Source organism: Trematomus bernacchii, unplaced genomic scaffold (genome assembly GCF_902827165.1).
Source record: "Trematomus bernacchii unplaced genomic scaffold, fTreBer1.1, whole genome shotgun sequence".
In the NCBI taxonomy this organism is placed as follows: Eukaryota; Metazoa; Chordata; class Actinopteri; order Perciformes; family Nototheniidae; genus Trematomus; species Trematomus bernacchii.
The window spans coordinates 163829-180618 of NW_022987889.1; the positions used below are offsets into that span (position 1 = coordinate 163829).

The 16790-nt window shown below is 38.4% G+C and overlaps 1 protein-coding gene across 1 annotated transcript in view; it reads left to right on the top strand.

Moving 5' to 3' along the window:
• The window catches only part of LOC117469869 (L-amino-acid oxidase-like), a 46719-nt gene extending 40140 nt beyond the window's left edge, over positions 1-6579 (top strand). The window contains exons 7-8 of the mRNA XM_034114327.1: positions 5146-5632; positions 6268-6579. Of these exons, the coding sequence (XP_033970218.1) occupies positions 5146-5632; positions 6268-6558 (778 nt within the window). The 3' untranslated portion in view covers positions 6559-6579. The remainder of the gene's footprint in view (positions 1-5145; positions 5633-6267) is intronic.
• Positions 6580-16790: the final 10211 nt, after the last annotated feature.

Consider the following 16790-nt stretch of genomic DNA (forward strand, 5'->3'; position numbering starts at 1 on the left):
ATGGAGGACGTGAACACTTTCTTCCTGGTGAACGGGCTGCGGAGGAGGACGTACGCTGTGATCGCTAATCCAAACATCCTGAAGTATAAAGTGTGGAAGAGCGAGAAGGGGAAGTCTGCAAACCAGCTGCTGCAGAGAGCTCTGCAGAAGGTACATTGCACATAAACACAATACAATTGAATAATAATACCAATAATAATTGTAATAAGATTATATATAAAAGTAAAAAAATAATGATAATAATAATAATAATGATAACAATTTCATTAATTTACCCAATATCACAAAAGAGAATATTCAATATTGAATAATTGCTACACAGATTTTCTATGAACGTTTTTGATCTATTATTGCTTGGTATTTCTCCTGACCCACAATATGCAGATAACAAATAACAGCTGAGATGTTAATAATATTCCCTCTAGGTGAAAGATGAAGTGGAGGCACATGGCTGCAAAGCTGCGCTCCAGAAGTACGACCACTACTCTGTGAAGGTAAATGTAATTTTTATTCGTACATTTTTTTATTTTATGTACTTCCAACGCACGTTTTACAAGGGTAGAACACTTCATTTTTGTTTTGATGAAAGACAGAATATTTAATGACTATAATGTAGAAAACATCTGTGTGTTGTTTCAGGAGTATCTGAAGGCAGAAGGTGGCTTGAGTCCGGAGGCGATTAGGATGATCGGAGACTTACTGAACGAACAGAGCCTGATGTACCTCGCTCTGTCCGAGATGATCTACGACCAGAGCGACATCAGCGACAACACCACGTAACGTTTACAGTTTCACCTTTTCCTGAATTCATTTACGGAACAGAGCGGTGCAGCAATAAGTCTTTAACCCTTGTGTGGTGTTCATATTTTTGTTATTCAGCAAGTGTTCGTGGGTCTGGTGGACCCCTGCCTTTTTAGGCTTCAATTCAACACAATCAAAATATTTTATGTTAAAATACTCAACAGATGTTTACTTCATCTCAATTACAATCAATATAAACAGCATATGGTTAATATTTGCCCTTTTACATTTGTTAGATCACATTAATGAATTAAAGTGCTACTCGTTTTTTTTTGCCTGCTGACCGGCTGGTTGGGAATGGCAGGGGCAGAAACACAAAAGTCTCTCTCACACACACACACACACACACACACACACACACGGCCCAGACAGGTGCACAGGACCTACAATTTCAACACTTTTGTTAGCCCTGGGTCCAGACCCGAACACCCTGTATGTAATGTAAATGTGTAGGGGGGGTTACAGTGGGTGGTCATTGAAAATGTGTTCTGATATACAGATGGAGCATCTTATTTCAGACAGTTTGAAACGCGAGGGTCGTGATTGGCTCGTGCACGGTCCGTGCTCGGCCCGTGATCGGTTCGTGATGAAGAGCCGGCCCCCAGTCTGACTTGATACCGCCCCCGTGATAAATAAATGTAATTATTGTGAAGCCAGCTACAATGGATCATTGATCCACCAGGGGGTGCAGTGGGGTTCCACACTGGAGCTCATGTGAAATCAACTTCGATACAGTAAGCTGGATGTACAGTATGTCTGGTACTAATGTATAGCGGATCTTTGTTAAGATCCATATGTCACGGATAGGATCATAGTCTGTGCTAAATAAGACATGTAATCATTTACAAAACATCACCATGTTGTTATTTAACAAAATAATGTTGTTTAGTCGAAAAAAACGAACGAGAGGAAATGCAGCCGGCTCTCCCGATTTTTAATCCTAATTTAATCATCATCTTCACCACGATCATTTATGTTTATGTTCGCCGAATTGACATGAAATTACTGACAAATATGAATATTCTGTATTCAACTTCATTGAAAAACGATCAGAAAAACGATCAGGATCCCTGGGTGTTATTTTTCCCCACAATGACCAAGTCGCTGCAAATTATCCCGTGTATTACATGGCCACATTCTCAACAAAGTAACGACATGACTCCCAATCTTAATTGAAATGCTTTTATGGATTTAGAAAATGTTTTTATTGATTTAAAAAATAGTTGTATTGATTTAAATTGACATGCATCCGCTAAGAGAAATAGTCACTAGACACTTGACACAGTGGCTTTAGGCAAAGCAGAAAAAGAACACTCAAACCGAGAGATGAGTTATGATTACAACGTGACTTCACTATTATTTAACAACTGTTTTTATTGGGTTCTTTTATTTGGGGTTAAGTATATGTGAATTGCACTAATGTGGGAAGATCATGATGTCTCCTCCGATCTGCTTTATGATCTTCGTTCTCCCGCTGTGTAGATTGGGGGACCGCCGTCCTCTGTCTTCAATGTTCGACATCGCGTGAAACAGAGGATTTCAACATTCTGTATTCATTGCTTACTTCCTTAAACCTTTTCTCCTCCTTATCTCTTTCATGACTTTTTATTTAATGCTTTATAACAGCTGTAATAGTTCGTTTAGAAATCCTAGAAACACTTTTACGGCAGCTCTCATTTACGGTAACTCCTTCTGACGTCATAGCTACCCACGTATAATATATAAACAAAGTCTTGGCTTTCAGAATATGAAACTTTTATTTCCAAAATCACACGATAAATACATTTGTGAAGCTTGTAAAGGGAAGATGACAGGCACCTCTCACTCGCAATCTGCTCCTCCGCAGCGCCGCCCCCCCCTCCCTCCGGAGGAGCGGAGAACGGAGTAATTTAACGTTACAGCAGGCATAACAACAGCCGGTGTTTATTTTATTATTATTTATAGTCGTTATTCATTTGTTTTAAAGCTCAATAAGGAAGATTTAAACTTTCACACACGTTGACCGGCGAAAAACTCTGCCCGGTTCCCTCGGCCCCCACCACGTTGAATAAACAGAAGGCTGCTTTTGTGGAGGAAGTTACAGCGCTACGTACAGGCTCGGCATATGTACTGCAGCTTTTTCCAGCGGTATCCATAAATCTCTTAATTTTGACTTCAAAGTGCACCAGATTGATGCATTTAACTTCAATATAAAGAAAAACATCTTCTGTTGTAACAACAATAACATTATAAATAGTAACATAGCTGAACATGGTATTGCACATTTAGCTTTCAGTGTTACTGACCTGAGATGTTTTTATTACATGAATTAAGGTGACTGAGGCTTTTTAACATAGACTTTTCAGTGTCCCACATACCGTTCACCATCCCCCACCCCCCTACTGTATGTTGATTTTTGACTTTGTTTGCCTACATGTAAATGGGTGGCATTTAGTACCTACCCCCCTCTGAGTGAATACCTGCTTAGCTACTTGGCACTAAGTACAGATATGTCTACCCTTTCTTCTTAGAGTTAGCCAAGAGGCTATTTTTCATCTGTAGTTAGTTAGATTTTAAAAGTCAATCTCAAACACATTTCATTTTAAACAAGTAAATACAATACATTTAAAACATGCAACATACACTGTAAACAAAATCTGTAATCTAGGCAGTAAATTGCTGTATTACCCACAGTCATTTACTTTGAATTTGTAATACAGTGTGATACTGTACATTATGCTGCACTGTGGGAATATTATCCTTAGGCGGGAAATGTATGTAAGCTGGAGTCTGAAATAAGCTAAAAATATGTATTTCTTAATAAACTAAATAGGCCACCATTGGTAGCAGTTCTCATTATATACTTCTCAGTAACTGCTCCCCTTAAATTAAATGTATTCTGTAGATTTTGGGGATTCATTAATGCATTTATTGCCATCACCATGCTTTTTCAAGACTCTTTTAAATTCTATCATTTTATAGGCCTATTTAAGTTTCACTTTTCTGAAAATAACAAAGCAGGGTTGAGGAAATATTCCCAACTGCATCTTCAAAAGTAATCCAAATAGCTACATCAGCATCTAGCAAATGAAAAGCTTTCTTTGTAGACACACAGATCAACTGTAGTGGCACAGTGGCAAATCCCTGCTGTGACTATTTGGACGTTTTAGGAATATTTTCCTATACCTGTTGACTTCACATCTTGTACACATTTAATTAGGAGCAAAAACACACACTTCAAGTCAGATCATCACCCTTAGCTATTTTAATTACCTCTCAAACAACCTAAACTAGTTATAAATATTTATTTTTACTGTCGGCCGAGTCAGCTGCTGCATGAGACAGACACTGAAAAGTATTATCATCTGAAATTAATCATTATGTTATTAGTATTAAATATATATAAGTATTTTTACAGCTTGTATTTTTTTACCAAGTGTTTTTATTGCTCTTGGGGCATTAAAAACAAGATTTTAACTTTAGTTTTTTATATAATATCTGCATTTTCTCTTGTGAAAAACTAAGTCTTAGTTTGGCCATAGTTATTTAATATATAAAGACTATATATTATTGAATTACAAGATTAGATATACTTTATTTGATCTAAAATATTGATGTGTTCAAATGCTCTTCTAAACAAAACTGAAAGTCCATGAAAAGTTGTCTTCCTGTTTTTGTGAAGGAAGCGCCATCTCCTGGTTAAATCCTGAAATTGAAAATCTGGCAACGCCCTCTTGGAAAATAGTGGGAGGGCTTAACATTCCCAGATACTGGTCTTTGGCAGGTAGCTGGCAGGTAGCTGGCAGGTAGCTGGCAGGTAGTAGGCAGGAAGCAGTAAGCTGGAGTCTGAAATAAGATGCTCCATCTGTATGTCTTCACAGAAAATGAGCCAAGGCCATTGAGTGTGGGTTTCACAAAATAATTTATCATACATCATAAATAATGAAAATAGTTCCTTTATAGCCCAACATTAGCCACCTTTAGCTTAGCGGTGGTGACGTGAAGTCATGTGACCGTGCTGTAGTTCCTTTATAGCCCAACATTAGCCACCTTTAGCTTAGCGGTGGTGACGTGAAGTCATGTGACCGTGCTGTAGTTCCTTTATAGCCCAACATTAGCCACCTTTAGCTTAGCGGTGGTGACGTGAAGTCATGTGACCGTGCTGTAGTTCCTTTATAGCCTAACGTTAGCTTTTGTACTTCAAAGATCATAAATTGGTGTGAATATGTGGAGTTTCAGATTTAATCAACATGTGTTTTATTGCCTCTCCAACGGCACACATATAGAGATACCTGGAGGTCACCGATCACATATTACCTACATTTGTGGCTGATAAAAGGAGACTAAAAATGTTTTCTCTTACAGGTACTATGAGGTGACCGGCGGGTCTGATCTGCTGACCGAAGCTTTCCACACTGTCCTCCACGTCCCCATCCTCCTCAACTCTAAGGTGAAACGTATCTGCCAATCAGATCGAGGGGTCATCGTGTCCTATCAGACCAATCGAGAACTCCCTCTTACTAACCTTAATGCTGACGTGGTCCTGGTGACCACCACGGCCAAAGCTGCTCTTTTCATGGACTTTGATCCACCTCTGTCCATTAAAAAGATGGAAGTCCTGAGGGGCGTCCACTACGATAGCTCCACTAAGATCATCCTCACTTTTAAAGAGAAGTTCTGGTTGGAGGACGGCATCCAAGGCGGGAAGAGCATCACCGACGGTCCTTCTCGGTTCATCTACTACCCGAGTCACAGTTTCCCGAAAAATAAGACCATCGGGGTTCTGCTGGCTTCCTACACCTGGTCCGACGACTCCCTCCTCTTCCTGGGAGCGAGCGACGAAGACCTCAAGGTCTGTAAAGTGCCCCGAAAAACATTCCTGTTTGTCATCTTGCAATATACTTATTTATATAAATAGTTATCACCGCAATAAACCGTATTTGATTGTGTCTTACTTTACATTATTTAATTTCATCCAAGTTGAAATAGAAAGTAGTTCAAAATAATATCGAAAAAAACATGATAAAAACAGTTTATCTCTAAACTATTGAAAAATAATGAAAAATATTTCGGAAAAAAGTCAGTTTGTAAAAAAACACAACGTAATAAGTCGGAAAAAAGTATAAAGTCACAAAATAATACATTTTCTTTGGAAAAAAGTCACAATATAAGTTGTTAAAATAAAGTATATTGTCAGCGTAATTAAACAAATTAATTATTTATCGAAATAGTTATCACCGCAATTAACCGTATTTAATTTTGTCTTAATTTACAGTATTTAATTTCATATTCTGTTCTTGTACATATCATATTCTATTTACATGAACATAGACATTTTGCACTACTTTTTATTTTTTATTTTTGTATTTTATTATAAATGTTGCATTGTTGGAGGAGCTCAGGTCAGAATAATTGCATTGCCATTTCTACACTGTAGCTTTGTGCATATGATGATAAAACCTTTGAATCTTTTCATCTTTGAAAAAGGAGTTGGCGCTGAGAGACTTGGAGCAGATCCACGGAAAGAAAGTGTGGTCTCTTTGCACCGGGGTGGTGGTGAAGAAGTGGAGCGCCGATCCTCACAGCCTGGGCGCCTTTGCTCTCTTCACTCCCTACCAGCATGCAGAATACTACTCCAAGGAGCTGTTCAGAAGTGAAAGCAGGGTGCACTTTGCCGGGGAACACACCGCCTTCCCTCACGCCTGGATCGAGACGGCCATGAAGTCCGCGATCAGGGCGGCTATGAACATTAACAAAGAGGCAGCGAGAACAGCATGACGAGTTGTAGCCTCTTAAATCCTAGGCTCCTCCCACAATGCATCATCATATATCTGACATAAAACAATAAGACTCATTTAAAAAAGTAGAAGTACTCAGATCTTGTACTTGAGTAAAAGTTGAAGTACTCAGATCTTGTACTTGAGTAAAAGTAGAAGTACTCAGATCTTGTTCTTGAGTAAAAGTAGAAGTACTCAGATCTTGTACTTGAGTAAAAGTAGAAGTACTCAGGTCTTCTCCTTGAGTAAAAGTAGAAGTACTCAGATCTTGTACTTGAGTAAAAGTAGAAGTCCCAGAGTGTAGGAATACTCTGTTACAGTAAAAGTCCTGCATTCAAAATGTTCCTCAAGTAAAAGTAGAAAAGTATTATCATCAAAATATAGTGAAAGTAGCGACAGTAAAAGTAGTCATTGTGCAGATTGGTCCATTTCAGAATAATATATATGATATGTTTTATAATGATTGATCATGAAAGTGTTCTCAAAGCTGGTAAAGGTGCAGCTAGTTTGAATGACTTTGTATACTGCAGGGTAGCTTGTGAATTTACTCCAGGTGGAACTAAAGTCTGATTTAACACTTGATTATATTTCACATCATTCATCCACATCTGTGAAGTAACTAAAGGTATTACATACATGTCGTGGAGTAGAAGTACACCATTTACCTCTGAACTGTAGTGGAGTAGAAGTACACCATTTACCTCTGAACTGTAGTGGAGTAGAAGTAGCATAAAATGGAAATACTCAAGTAAAGTACAAGTACCTCTGAGATACTAAGTTACTTAGTACACCACTGTCAAAAAGTAATCAAATAATTTAATTAAACTGTTATTTTATTCACAAACCGTTTGAAATACAGGTACAATCATAAGATAATATGGAGATATTATAGAGGACGTTTTTTAATTGAAGAGAGTTTGTATATTATGCAGTAACAAGCTGAAAACACTTAACACTATCCTAAAACAATCTGAATCTAACAAAATGATCCCAAAACATGAATTCTATGTTTCTTAACATCGGCAAAAAATGTTTAAGATATAATAAATATTGTGCAGGGATGTTGTGTTTCTATGTTTGACCCTGAAGGCTGGCTCCTTTCACAAAAAGCCAATGGGATTTCTCCATGTGATTTTGGATTATTACAGAAAATACAAACAAACGTTTATGATACTTGGACGTTTAGTTCAGCAGGATAATCTCCACATATTAACCACCTCTTGATTTCTGAAGTGAAAAGCTGTGACCGTGCTGTAATTCGTTATCTCTGTATTTTTGTTGATTGTAAGTAAGTTTCAAGAATCATAAAGTGGTGTTATTTGTTGGGTAAAATGTTCATATAATCATTTAAATCATTTGTATAGATTATGTTGTATACACTGATTGCCTTTTACTCGGTTAAATTGTAGTTTTAGTCCTATATGTGTTTAACAGGGACATATGTTTAGGATTGACCTTTCAGGAAGGGCAAAAGGTGGATTTGCAAATGGTTAAAGGACATTATTATGTGGAGATTACTGCAAAGCGTGTTAAAACCTATTATGCAAAATCCACTTTGTCATGTCTCTTCTACATCAACATGTGTCCCAAAAGGTGGATTTGCAAATGGTTAAGCACTCAGGGGTTTAATGGTTTAATGATGGGGATGTTTAGATAATGACTAAGATAATTGATGGGTGGGACCAGTTGGATATTCTCTCTACATATAATGAGACTGTAAACTGTGTTCTGGGGCCAAAGCCATTTTATCCTCTGAGGATGAAGTTGCTCTGTTCCTGCATTTGAGATCGATTTTAATTGTATATAGACTTTCTTTATTACTTTAATAAATATAACAAAAGACAAACTTTGTATTATGTGGAGATTTCTGCAAAGCATGTTAAAACCTATTGTGCAAAATCCACTTTGTCATGTCTTTTATACATAAACATGTCCCCTCTTCTTCATGTCTCTTCTACATCAACACGTGTCCCCTCTTCTTCATGTCTCTTCTTCATCAGCATGTGTCCCCTCTTCTTCATGTCTCTTCTACATCAACATGTGTCCCCTCTTCTTCATGTCTCTTCTACATCAACATGTGTCCCCTCTGTGGAAAGAGACTCTGAAAGTTTCAGGAACAAAGATTCTCTCTCTTTTTGTCCTGATCCATTTATATAAAAACCTGTCTGAAAATGAGCTGATCAGATGTTGGCCACTTTATGATGTCACAACGATGTTTTGTCTTGTGTAACCATTAGCCAATCAGCAACCAAGGAAACACCCCCACCTTATCACCTGAATCTCCTCCTAGAGCACCATTGTGTTCTTTGTAACCAAATCTCTCTCAGAGGGGCGTGGGGAGGGGCTCCTTATTTTCATCTAAAGTAACAGACAGAGAATCAGCACTTTGGAAACAGGGCTGAAACAGAGGGGATTATGGGTAATGCTGCAATGATCTGTCTGGTGTTTCAGCCAATCAGAGACAGGCTCTGGATATATCTGAGACCTATAATATATTGATGAAAAACCGCATAATAGGGGACCTTTAAGTATCATAAACATTTAATCCAATCCAAAATCCATTCGAGAGATCCCATTGGCGTTTTGTTAAGGGAGCCCTTGCGATGCTAACCTCCGAGTCGGCACATTACATTACTTCACACAGAAGAGTTTTCCGGCTCGGTGCAGGAACAGCAGCGGCAGCACCAGACTGCTGGGCAGACTGAACCAGTTTGAAGAATGTTCCAGCGCACAGCCAACCTCGGTGTTCAGCAACTTAGATTTCCCCAGAGACAGACTCACGATCATGCCTGCAAACCAAAGCCACGTCACGCCCAGTATGGCTGTGATGGTGTGGAAAGCCCTTTGCTTTTATTGGTCAATGTGCTCCCTGTTCCCGCCCCCTGGCCCTGGACGAATCAGACTGCAGAGAACAGAAAGGCTGCAGAAAGACAGGGTGATTAAAGCGACGGCCAATGAGCTGAATATTGGCCCACTGGACAAACCGGAGCCACATGTTACACCGCTCAATGCAAAGCTCAGCAGCCAAACGCACGCTATGCTAATATTTCGTATTTTGACACCACGTGCATTTTTCAGCCCCATGTACACAACGGGGTGAACAACGGCCAGGTATCGCTCTATGCAGGTGAGGGTGTGAAAGCCAATCTGTCCAAAGAAAATGATATAACCGAAACACACCCCCGCTTTAGTGACCACATAATCGTCAGTGATAATGCCGCTGACGTACGTGATGCCCGCGACCCCGTGGATCATCTCTATGGCGGCCAGGTGGTAGGTGAAGATGTCGGAGTGACTCGTAGTTTTGAAGGAGCGCTGACGACGCCATCTTTGGTAACCCAGGGCGAAGACGAGGATACAGAAAGGGTAGAGGAGGATGATCTTTGTGATGCCGAAGGTAATGGAGACGACCATTGCCACTTTGGAGTCTATGCAGTGGTAGGAAGAGTTGACGGACATTTCGATTGGTTGCTTTTATGGAGAAAATGGAGACGAGAAATGAATTAACTGATGCAACAATTAAAACATTCAAATGTATTTTCAGAAGAAGTGGGCCTCGAATTGATCCCTGTGGCACACCAAGAGCGTTATTAATAAAAGGATATTTTGTTACAGGATAAAGATTTTTCCTCCACCATTTAGCAGCCGAAGAGGCACTGAAAGATTTCCCCGAATGGTTAAATTATGTAAAATATTCTTAATGTAAAAGCTTTTTCAACCAAAACACATGCTGTATATGTCATGTTTTGTGTTTAATCATATTGTATTTAATAAATATATTTAATCTAATTGTATAAAATGTATGCCTATGTATAAAATATGGATTTTATGCTTTTAAATTAATCACTTCTACCTTCGTTTCCACATTATTAAAGCAATAAAACCATACAAACACCATCATTTTGTTCAGTTTTTGTATATAGAAGCAGCTTTTTATTTATGTTATGCAGATTCTCATATACAAGCATGTGATAATACAATTCCAGAATATTTATATATATGTATATTTAGTCAATTAAGGTTTATAAAAATAGCTAAAATGGTATTGATGATTAATTATTTTTACAAACATGGGCACAACATTGAAAAGCAGATATTTTAATTATATGAAATGTTATATTGATTAAAGAACACTCACCTTGTCACGGTGTTGTTGATGATCTGTCTCTCCGTGCTCTCTGATTCTCATGTATTAATACCTATGTGTGTATTAATGGCACCATGTGTGACAGACAGCTGCAGGACTGTGGTTTATTTGCATATTGTCAAACAAATGATGGATTTCGTGTCACTCTAGACTGTAAATGGTGTCATGCAAATTTTATTTTTTTCATTATTTTCACAGTCAGGTCAGAGCGCGGAGTCAATCGTTGCTCGAGGAACATTTATTTACATAGAGTTTTAAAGGTGGGGTAGGTAAGTTTGAGAAACCGGCTCGAGATACACTTTTTGTTATATTCCATGGAATGCTCTTAACATCCCGATAGCAATGAATATCTGAAGTACTTTGACAAAAAATCCATAAAAAAATGTCATCTGTGGAAGCTGTAATACTGTAAAAAGCACGACCAATCATTTTAGCCGGCCCGGCTAAAATAACTGGATGGCCTACCTGCCTGTCAGCCTTCCATCTGTGCACAAACTTATCTCGTGCCCTCATTGGTCATGTGCGCGTTCGTGTGTGTTGGAGGAGGGGCTCTGTAAGGAAGTGGCAGATTTTCTCCGGTTGTGTATTTTCAAATTCTAGCGATCTCGAGCTGGTTTCTCCAAAATTACCTACCCCATAAAATCATTGGTTATTTGATGGTTTTTAAGTCAAATGTTGTCTTGATGCATACAACTCTCATTCAACAATGAATGCATTTTTGTTTTAGATGAAGCTCCAAAAATCTATATCTATCTATCTATATATCTATCTGAAATCAAGATAGCCAACTTTTAGTATCGTTAACAACTTGACCTATAGAGACCGAACTCCATTAACCTGTCAGTCACATTGTGTTTAATAATGGCCAAAGTTTCCATCAAAATCGAACGCTTTGCATAATATACATAAAGTGGTTTCCACCCATTTCTGTTAAAAATCAGGAAATGGGAACATTGAGATAAACATTTGGTGGCACTAATTATACAGCAATTTGACATTAAACGTAAGCAGAAGAAGTTCCCTAGTAATGATTACAACATACACTAGTGTAGTTCAGCCTTGTCTCATATACAATCTGATTGCACACACTAGGGCTGTGCGGTTATGGCAAAAATCATAATCACGATTATTGGGGTCAATAATTGATATCACGATTATTAAATACGATTATTCATTGACTTTGAAAAAATCAATTTATTGAACTTTAAAACAAATACAAATAATAATTTGAACAGTATCTTTTTAAATGTTGATTACCCTGAACGTATAATTCAACTGAAAAACCAATAAAAAAAAAATAAAAAAAAATAATACATTTAAATAAATAATATCAAAATAATAAATACCAATAAACAAGATCAACAAATATTTTGGAGCGCACTTCCACAAGCTACTAAACATATATAAATATGATAAATACAAATAAATGAGACCAAAATTAATTAGATCAAATATGTTGCAGTGCACTGTCACAACCTAGCAAAGCAAAATAATTGTTTTTTTTCGATTATGTTGTTTTCGTAATTGTGGCAGGCCAAAATCGTAATTGCGATTAAAATACGATTAATTGCACAGCCCTAGCACACACTAATGTGATTCAGGGTTCTGTTTGAAGCCCGGTAGTTTTCCCTCTCTGTGCAGAAACAGCAGCGGTAACACCAGACTGCTGGGCACATTGAACAGCAGTGCAAACAGGACCACCACACTCTGAGCACTGTTGAAAGAGAAACCTACCAAATTGCAAACCAGATTCCCCCCAAACCTCCAGAACAGCACTCCAGTTATGATCAGGATGGTGTGGTAGGCCTTCTTCTGTGATTGGCTAACCCGCCTCCTGTCCCCGCCCCCCTCCCCTGGTCGGGGTCGAATCAGAACGCGGAGAACGGAAACGCTGCTGACAGTAAGGGAGATTACATTAACTGCAAATTGGCAGGTGCTTGGTAAATAGGTGAACACTGAGACTTCCTTGAACAGGAAATGGAAACCCAGCGCCCCGAAGCACAGCAGCCAAATGTAGGCGGTCGCGATGTTTCTGATTCGGACACCGGACACCTGTTTCAATACCAGGTAGGTGATAGGGTGGACCACAGCGAGGTAGCGCTCCACACAGGAGAGGATTGGGAAAAGCATTTGTCCATACCAGGGGAAAATCCAAATAAGTAACCCAGCTTTGGCCACCACAGGGTCACCGATGAGGTGGCCGGAAATGTTGATGGCGGCCCCTAATGCTCCAATCAGCTCCAGGACAGCCAAGTTGTAGGTGACAAAGTCAGACAGATTTGTGACCGCCGTTGAGCGACCACATCGCTGTTGTTTCCAACGCTGGAATCCAAGACGGAGGACAAAAACAGAGAGAGGGAGGAGGAAGATGACGTTGGTAATGGTAAGAGCGAATTGCAGGTAGTCAGTAATGGTGCAGTCAAACAAGGAGGCGGACTGATGAGGAGCTGAGTCATTGGTGGAGGATGAATGGTTGACGGACATTTTTAAACAGAAGAGGCCTGAAGAGGAGGGGAGAGACAGAGACTAAATCAATTAACAGTCATGCTAACGTGCTCAAAATGGCAATGCTAACATATGGGTGTTTACCATTTATAGTATTTACCAATGTTCCCAATCTTAGTTTAGTCTTTTAGCATGCTAGTGTTTGCTCATTAACAGTTAACACAAAGTATAGCTGAGGCTGGGAATGACATTAGTTCTGAGAGACGGAGAAAAAATCAACTGTGGCATGCAAACGTGCTCAGAATGACAATGCTAACATGTGGATGTTTACCAGGTAAAGTATTTATAATGTGCCCTTTAGGATGGGGGGCATTTTCTTTCAGCAGTAGATAGAAAGGGCAATCGAGGCAGATTGGAATTAGTTTCAAAAGCATCTAGTCAAAAAAGTATTAGACAAGTAAAAATGCTGATGCAGATAGATACAAATTCAGTTAATCCCCAAAGTCAATTCATCCTGAGCAGGGTTTGAATGTTTTATGGCAATCCATCAAATAGTTGTGGACCAATTGACCACAAACAAGCAACATTGCAATCCCTGGAGGCGTAATTTGTTAATATGATTCAACTTACAATTTAATTGATGTTTACAAAACCATCGATTTGTGCAGAAGAAGAACCTGGAATCTATGAATTGGTGCTAAATATCCAAAACTCTGCTGCAATTATAAATACCAGGCTTGAAGAAATATCTCAAAATTGGTATAAAAACTGTTGGTCCAAACAGTTTTTCTTCAACTCAGCCTATGTTATTGGAGTGTATTTGGGATTGGACTTTTGCTATGAAACTTTGCTGCGCTGTCTGATGTTTTATTGACGACATTCCGACCAAATGACCAATAATTCAATCAATGTAAGCCAAAATGGCGATATTTCAAATGTATTTAATATATTGAAGGGCCGTGGCCAACAATATTTGAGGTTATAACTTGGTTTGTAATTGTACCCTTCATAGTAAACATACAATACATACACAAATAATACTTAATTTGATAAAACATCTAAAAAGGAAATTCCCATCTCACCAAACGTGTTGGTCCCTGATCTGCTTCCTCCGGTGTCTTCACAGTTATTGACGGCTGTGTGGAGGTTTTTAGTCTAAACACTTGTGCGTGTGCGTGTGTGTGTGTGTGTGTGTGTGTGTGTGTGTGTGTGTGTGTGTGTGTGTGTGTGTGTGTGTGTGTGTGTGTGTGTGTGTGTTTAGTTTGTACAGTATTTGTAAAGGCAAGTTGAGAACATTATGTGCTTTGCTTCGCACAAACAAACTAATTTTTCGCAGTTTATGCTGAACTTTGCAAATGCTATGTAAATGATGGACATACATGCTTGGGCTAAGAGTTTATTCCTAATTAAATCTATAAAAAATATAATAACATTTAAAAAAGTATGCAAGGACTTTGTGCTGCCAGTCAATTAGAAGAAAATGATCACGTTAAACACAATAACATTCTGTGATTAATCATAATTGATCACAGGTTACACAAATATTAACACTGTGATTGCCGTCTGTATAATGTGTGTTAACGCGTTAATAGTGACAGACCTAATTAAAATGCTAAATTATAATTTTCTATTAAATGTATGATAGTTATGATGGTGATGGCTGGGGTCATGCATAGTGGAATTGTTTGTATTGAAGTTGTTTATGAAGCAAATGAAGGAGATTTGCTGCCAGACTGCTCTGTGCAGGACAATACTGAATTTGAATGAACACTGAGGATCATTTGAATCCAGTCAAACGTGATGGATGCACAGATACTGATATGGAAATATGAAAATAATATATCTCAGTCTAAAAGCTATAATGCTTAATTACTTTGACTCGATTCTTTTTTGTACACTCGTGCCTCCTCAACAGTACCGTGAGTTTGGAGACACGGGATAAGGACAATCAGAAACCCTACTGAACAAGGTGAGTGTCCTTTAATTAATTAATCAGTTAATATTAAAGACATCACGAATTGGTCTCTGTTTTTTCTCCATTGGTAAGTAACCAACTTGAAATCATTTGAAATAACTTGTTGCAGTTGGATGTTTCTGCCAGAAAAGTAAAGTTGCTGTACAAGATGTCATCACTGATCAGTTCATCCTTTAAATCAGGGGTATTCAACTAAAATTCAACGAGGTCCAGTTAGAGAAAATGTCCCCATGCAAAGGTCCGGAACATCAAAATGTCTAACTTGCTTTATGAATTAGTGTGATATTGAAGTAGCCTGTAGCTTTATCAACGTCTGCATGTAATCAACAACTGACTGCCAATCAAATAAAGAAAGTACAATTCAAAAACAACAATATTTATTGTCAATGAACATTGAACTATACAGATATACAGTAAATACTGTGGATATGTGTAATGTTCCTCTCGGGCTGCATTTAAAAATAAAATAGAGAAATAAATAAAATAGCTTTGTTAACCGTTTCACATCATGACTTAACAGTTTCAGACGATTATAGAACAATATCAGTCTTTACACATCATAACAATTGAACAGTTTTAAAGTTTCTCTTTCTTTCCCTCTTATATTGCAGTCCCTCACTCACTTTTCTTTAATTCAGTGCGAGAATTGAGCTTGAGCTTGTCCTGCCAGGAGTTTAAATCTGGGCTGAAATGGTGTCAGGGCCATTCTCATACACACATGCAGGTGCTCATTGGTTAGCCTCGGTTAGCCTGCCCTGGAACCATATTTAGTTTTAATTTTGATCCTGGTGGACTGATCATATTGGGCTCTGAGACTGCTTATTTTTTGTGACCTCAGTTCTGACTTGAGAGGGAATGTTTGGTCAAACACTTTGTGTTTTGTCTCATAGTGGCGTTTTCGCACTTTTAATCAGGGTTGGGAGGGTTACTTTGTAAATGTAATCGGTTACTGAATACTGAATACATGGCTCTGAAAGTAATCCGAATACAGTTACAGTTACGTGTCTTAAAAAAGTAACGTATTCAGATTACTTTTAGAATACTTTTGGAATACTTTATTTTTCCATAACAGATGGATATGTTTTGGTGAACAGGAGACACTTATTTTACTGTTTTAATGGCTTATCAAGAGCACAACTCAAACACAACATCTTTGTGTCATTCTGGACAGCTCCCTCTCATCTGCACCCCACATAAAAAACATCACCCGGACTGCATTATTTGTACTCTCTTAAACCTTTCCTTAGAATATGTTATGAAATGTCAGGTGTCCTTGGGTGCTTTGAAAGGCGCCCCTAAATAGAATGAATTATCATTATTATTTATTATCTGAAACAACGTAATAACTTTTAAAACTGTTTCCAGTCACTTGCCCCATGCATTCAGCAGCAGCAGGCCATTCACTTTGATTTGATCCCGTTATGAAATGTCATCATTTCGACAATAAAGAAATGCTACATAAACGTTATCTTGCACATTTTATCGAACCATCTCCGTTTCTAACTTTCAATATATTTTAAAAGAGATCTCTCTCTCTGATCTGCATACGGGGGCGGGGCCTCACAGACACGCTGCATCTCTCTCTCGCTCACAGACACGCTGCAGCGCTGTGCAGTGTGCACACAGTTCTGCTGGTAATGACTATTACATTTTATGAGGAAACTTT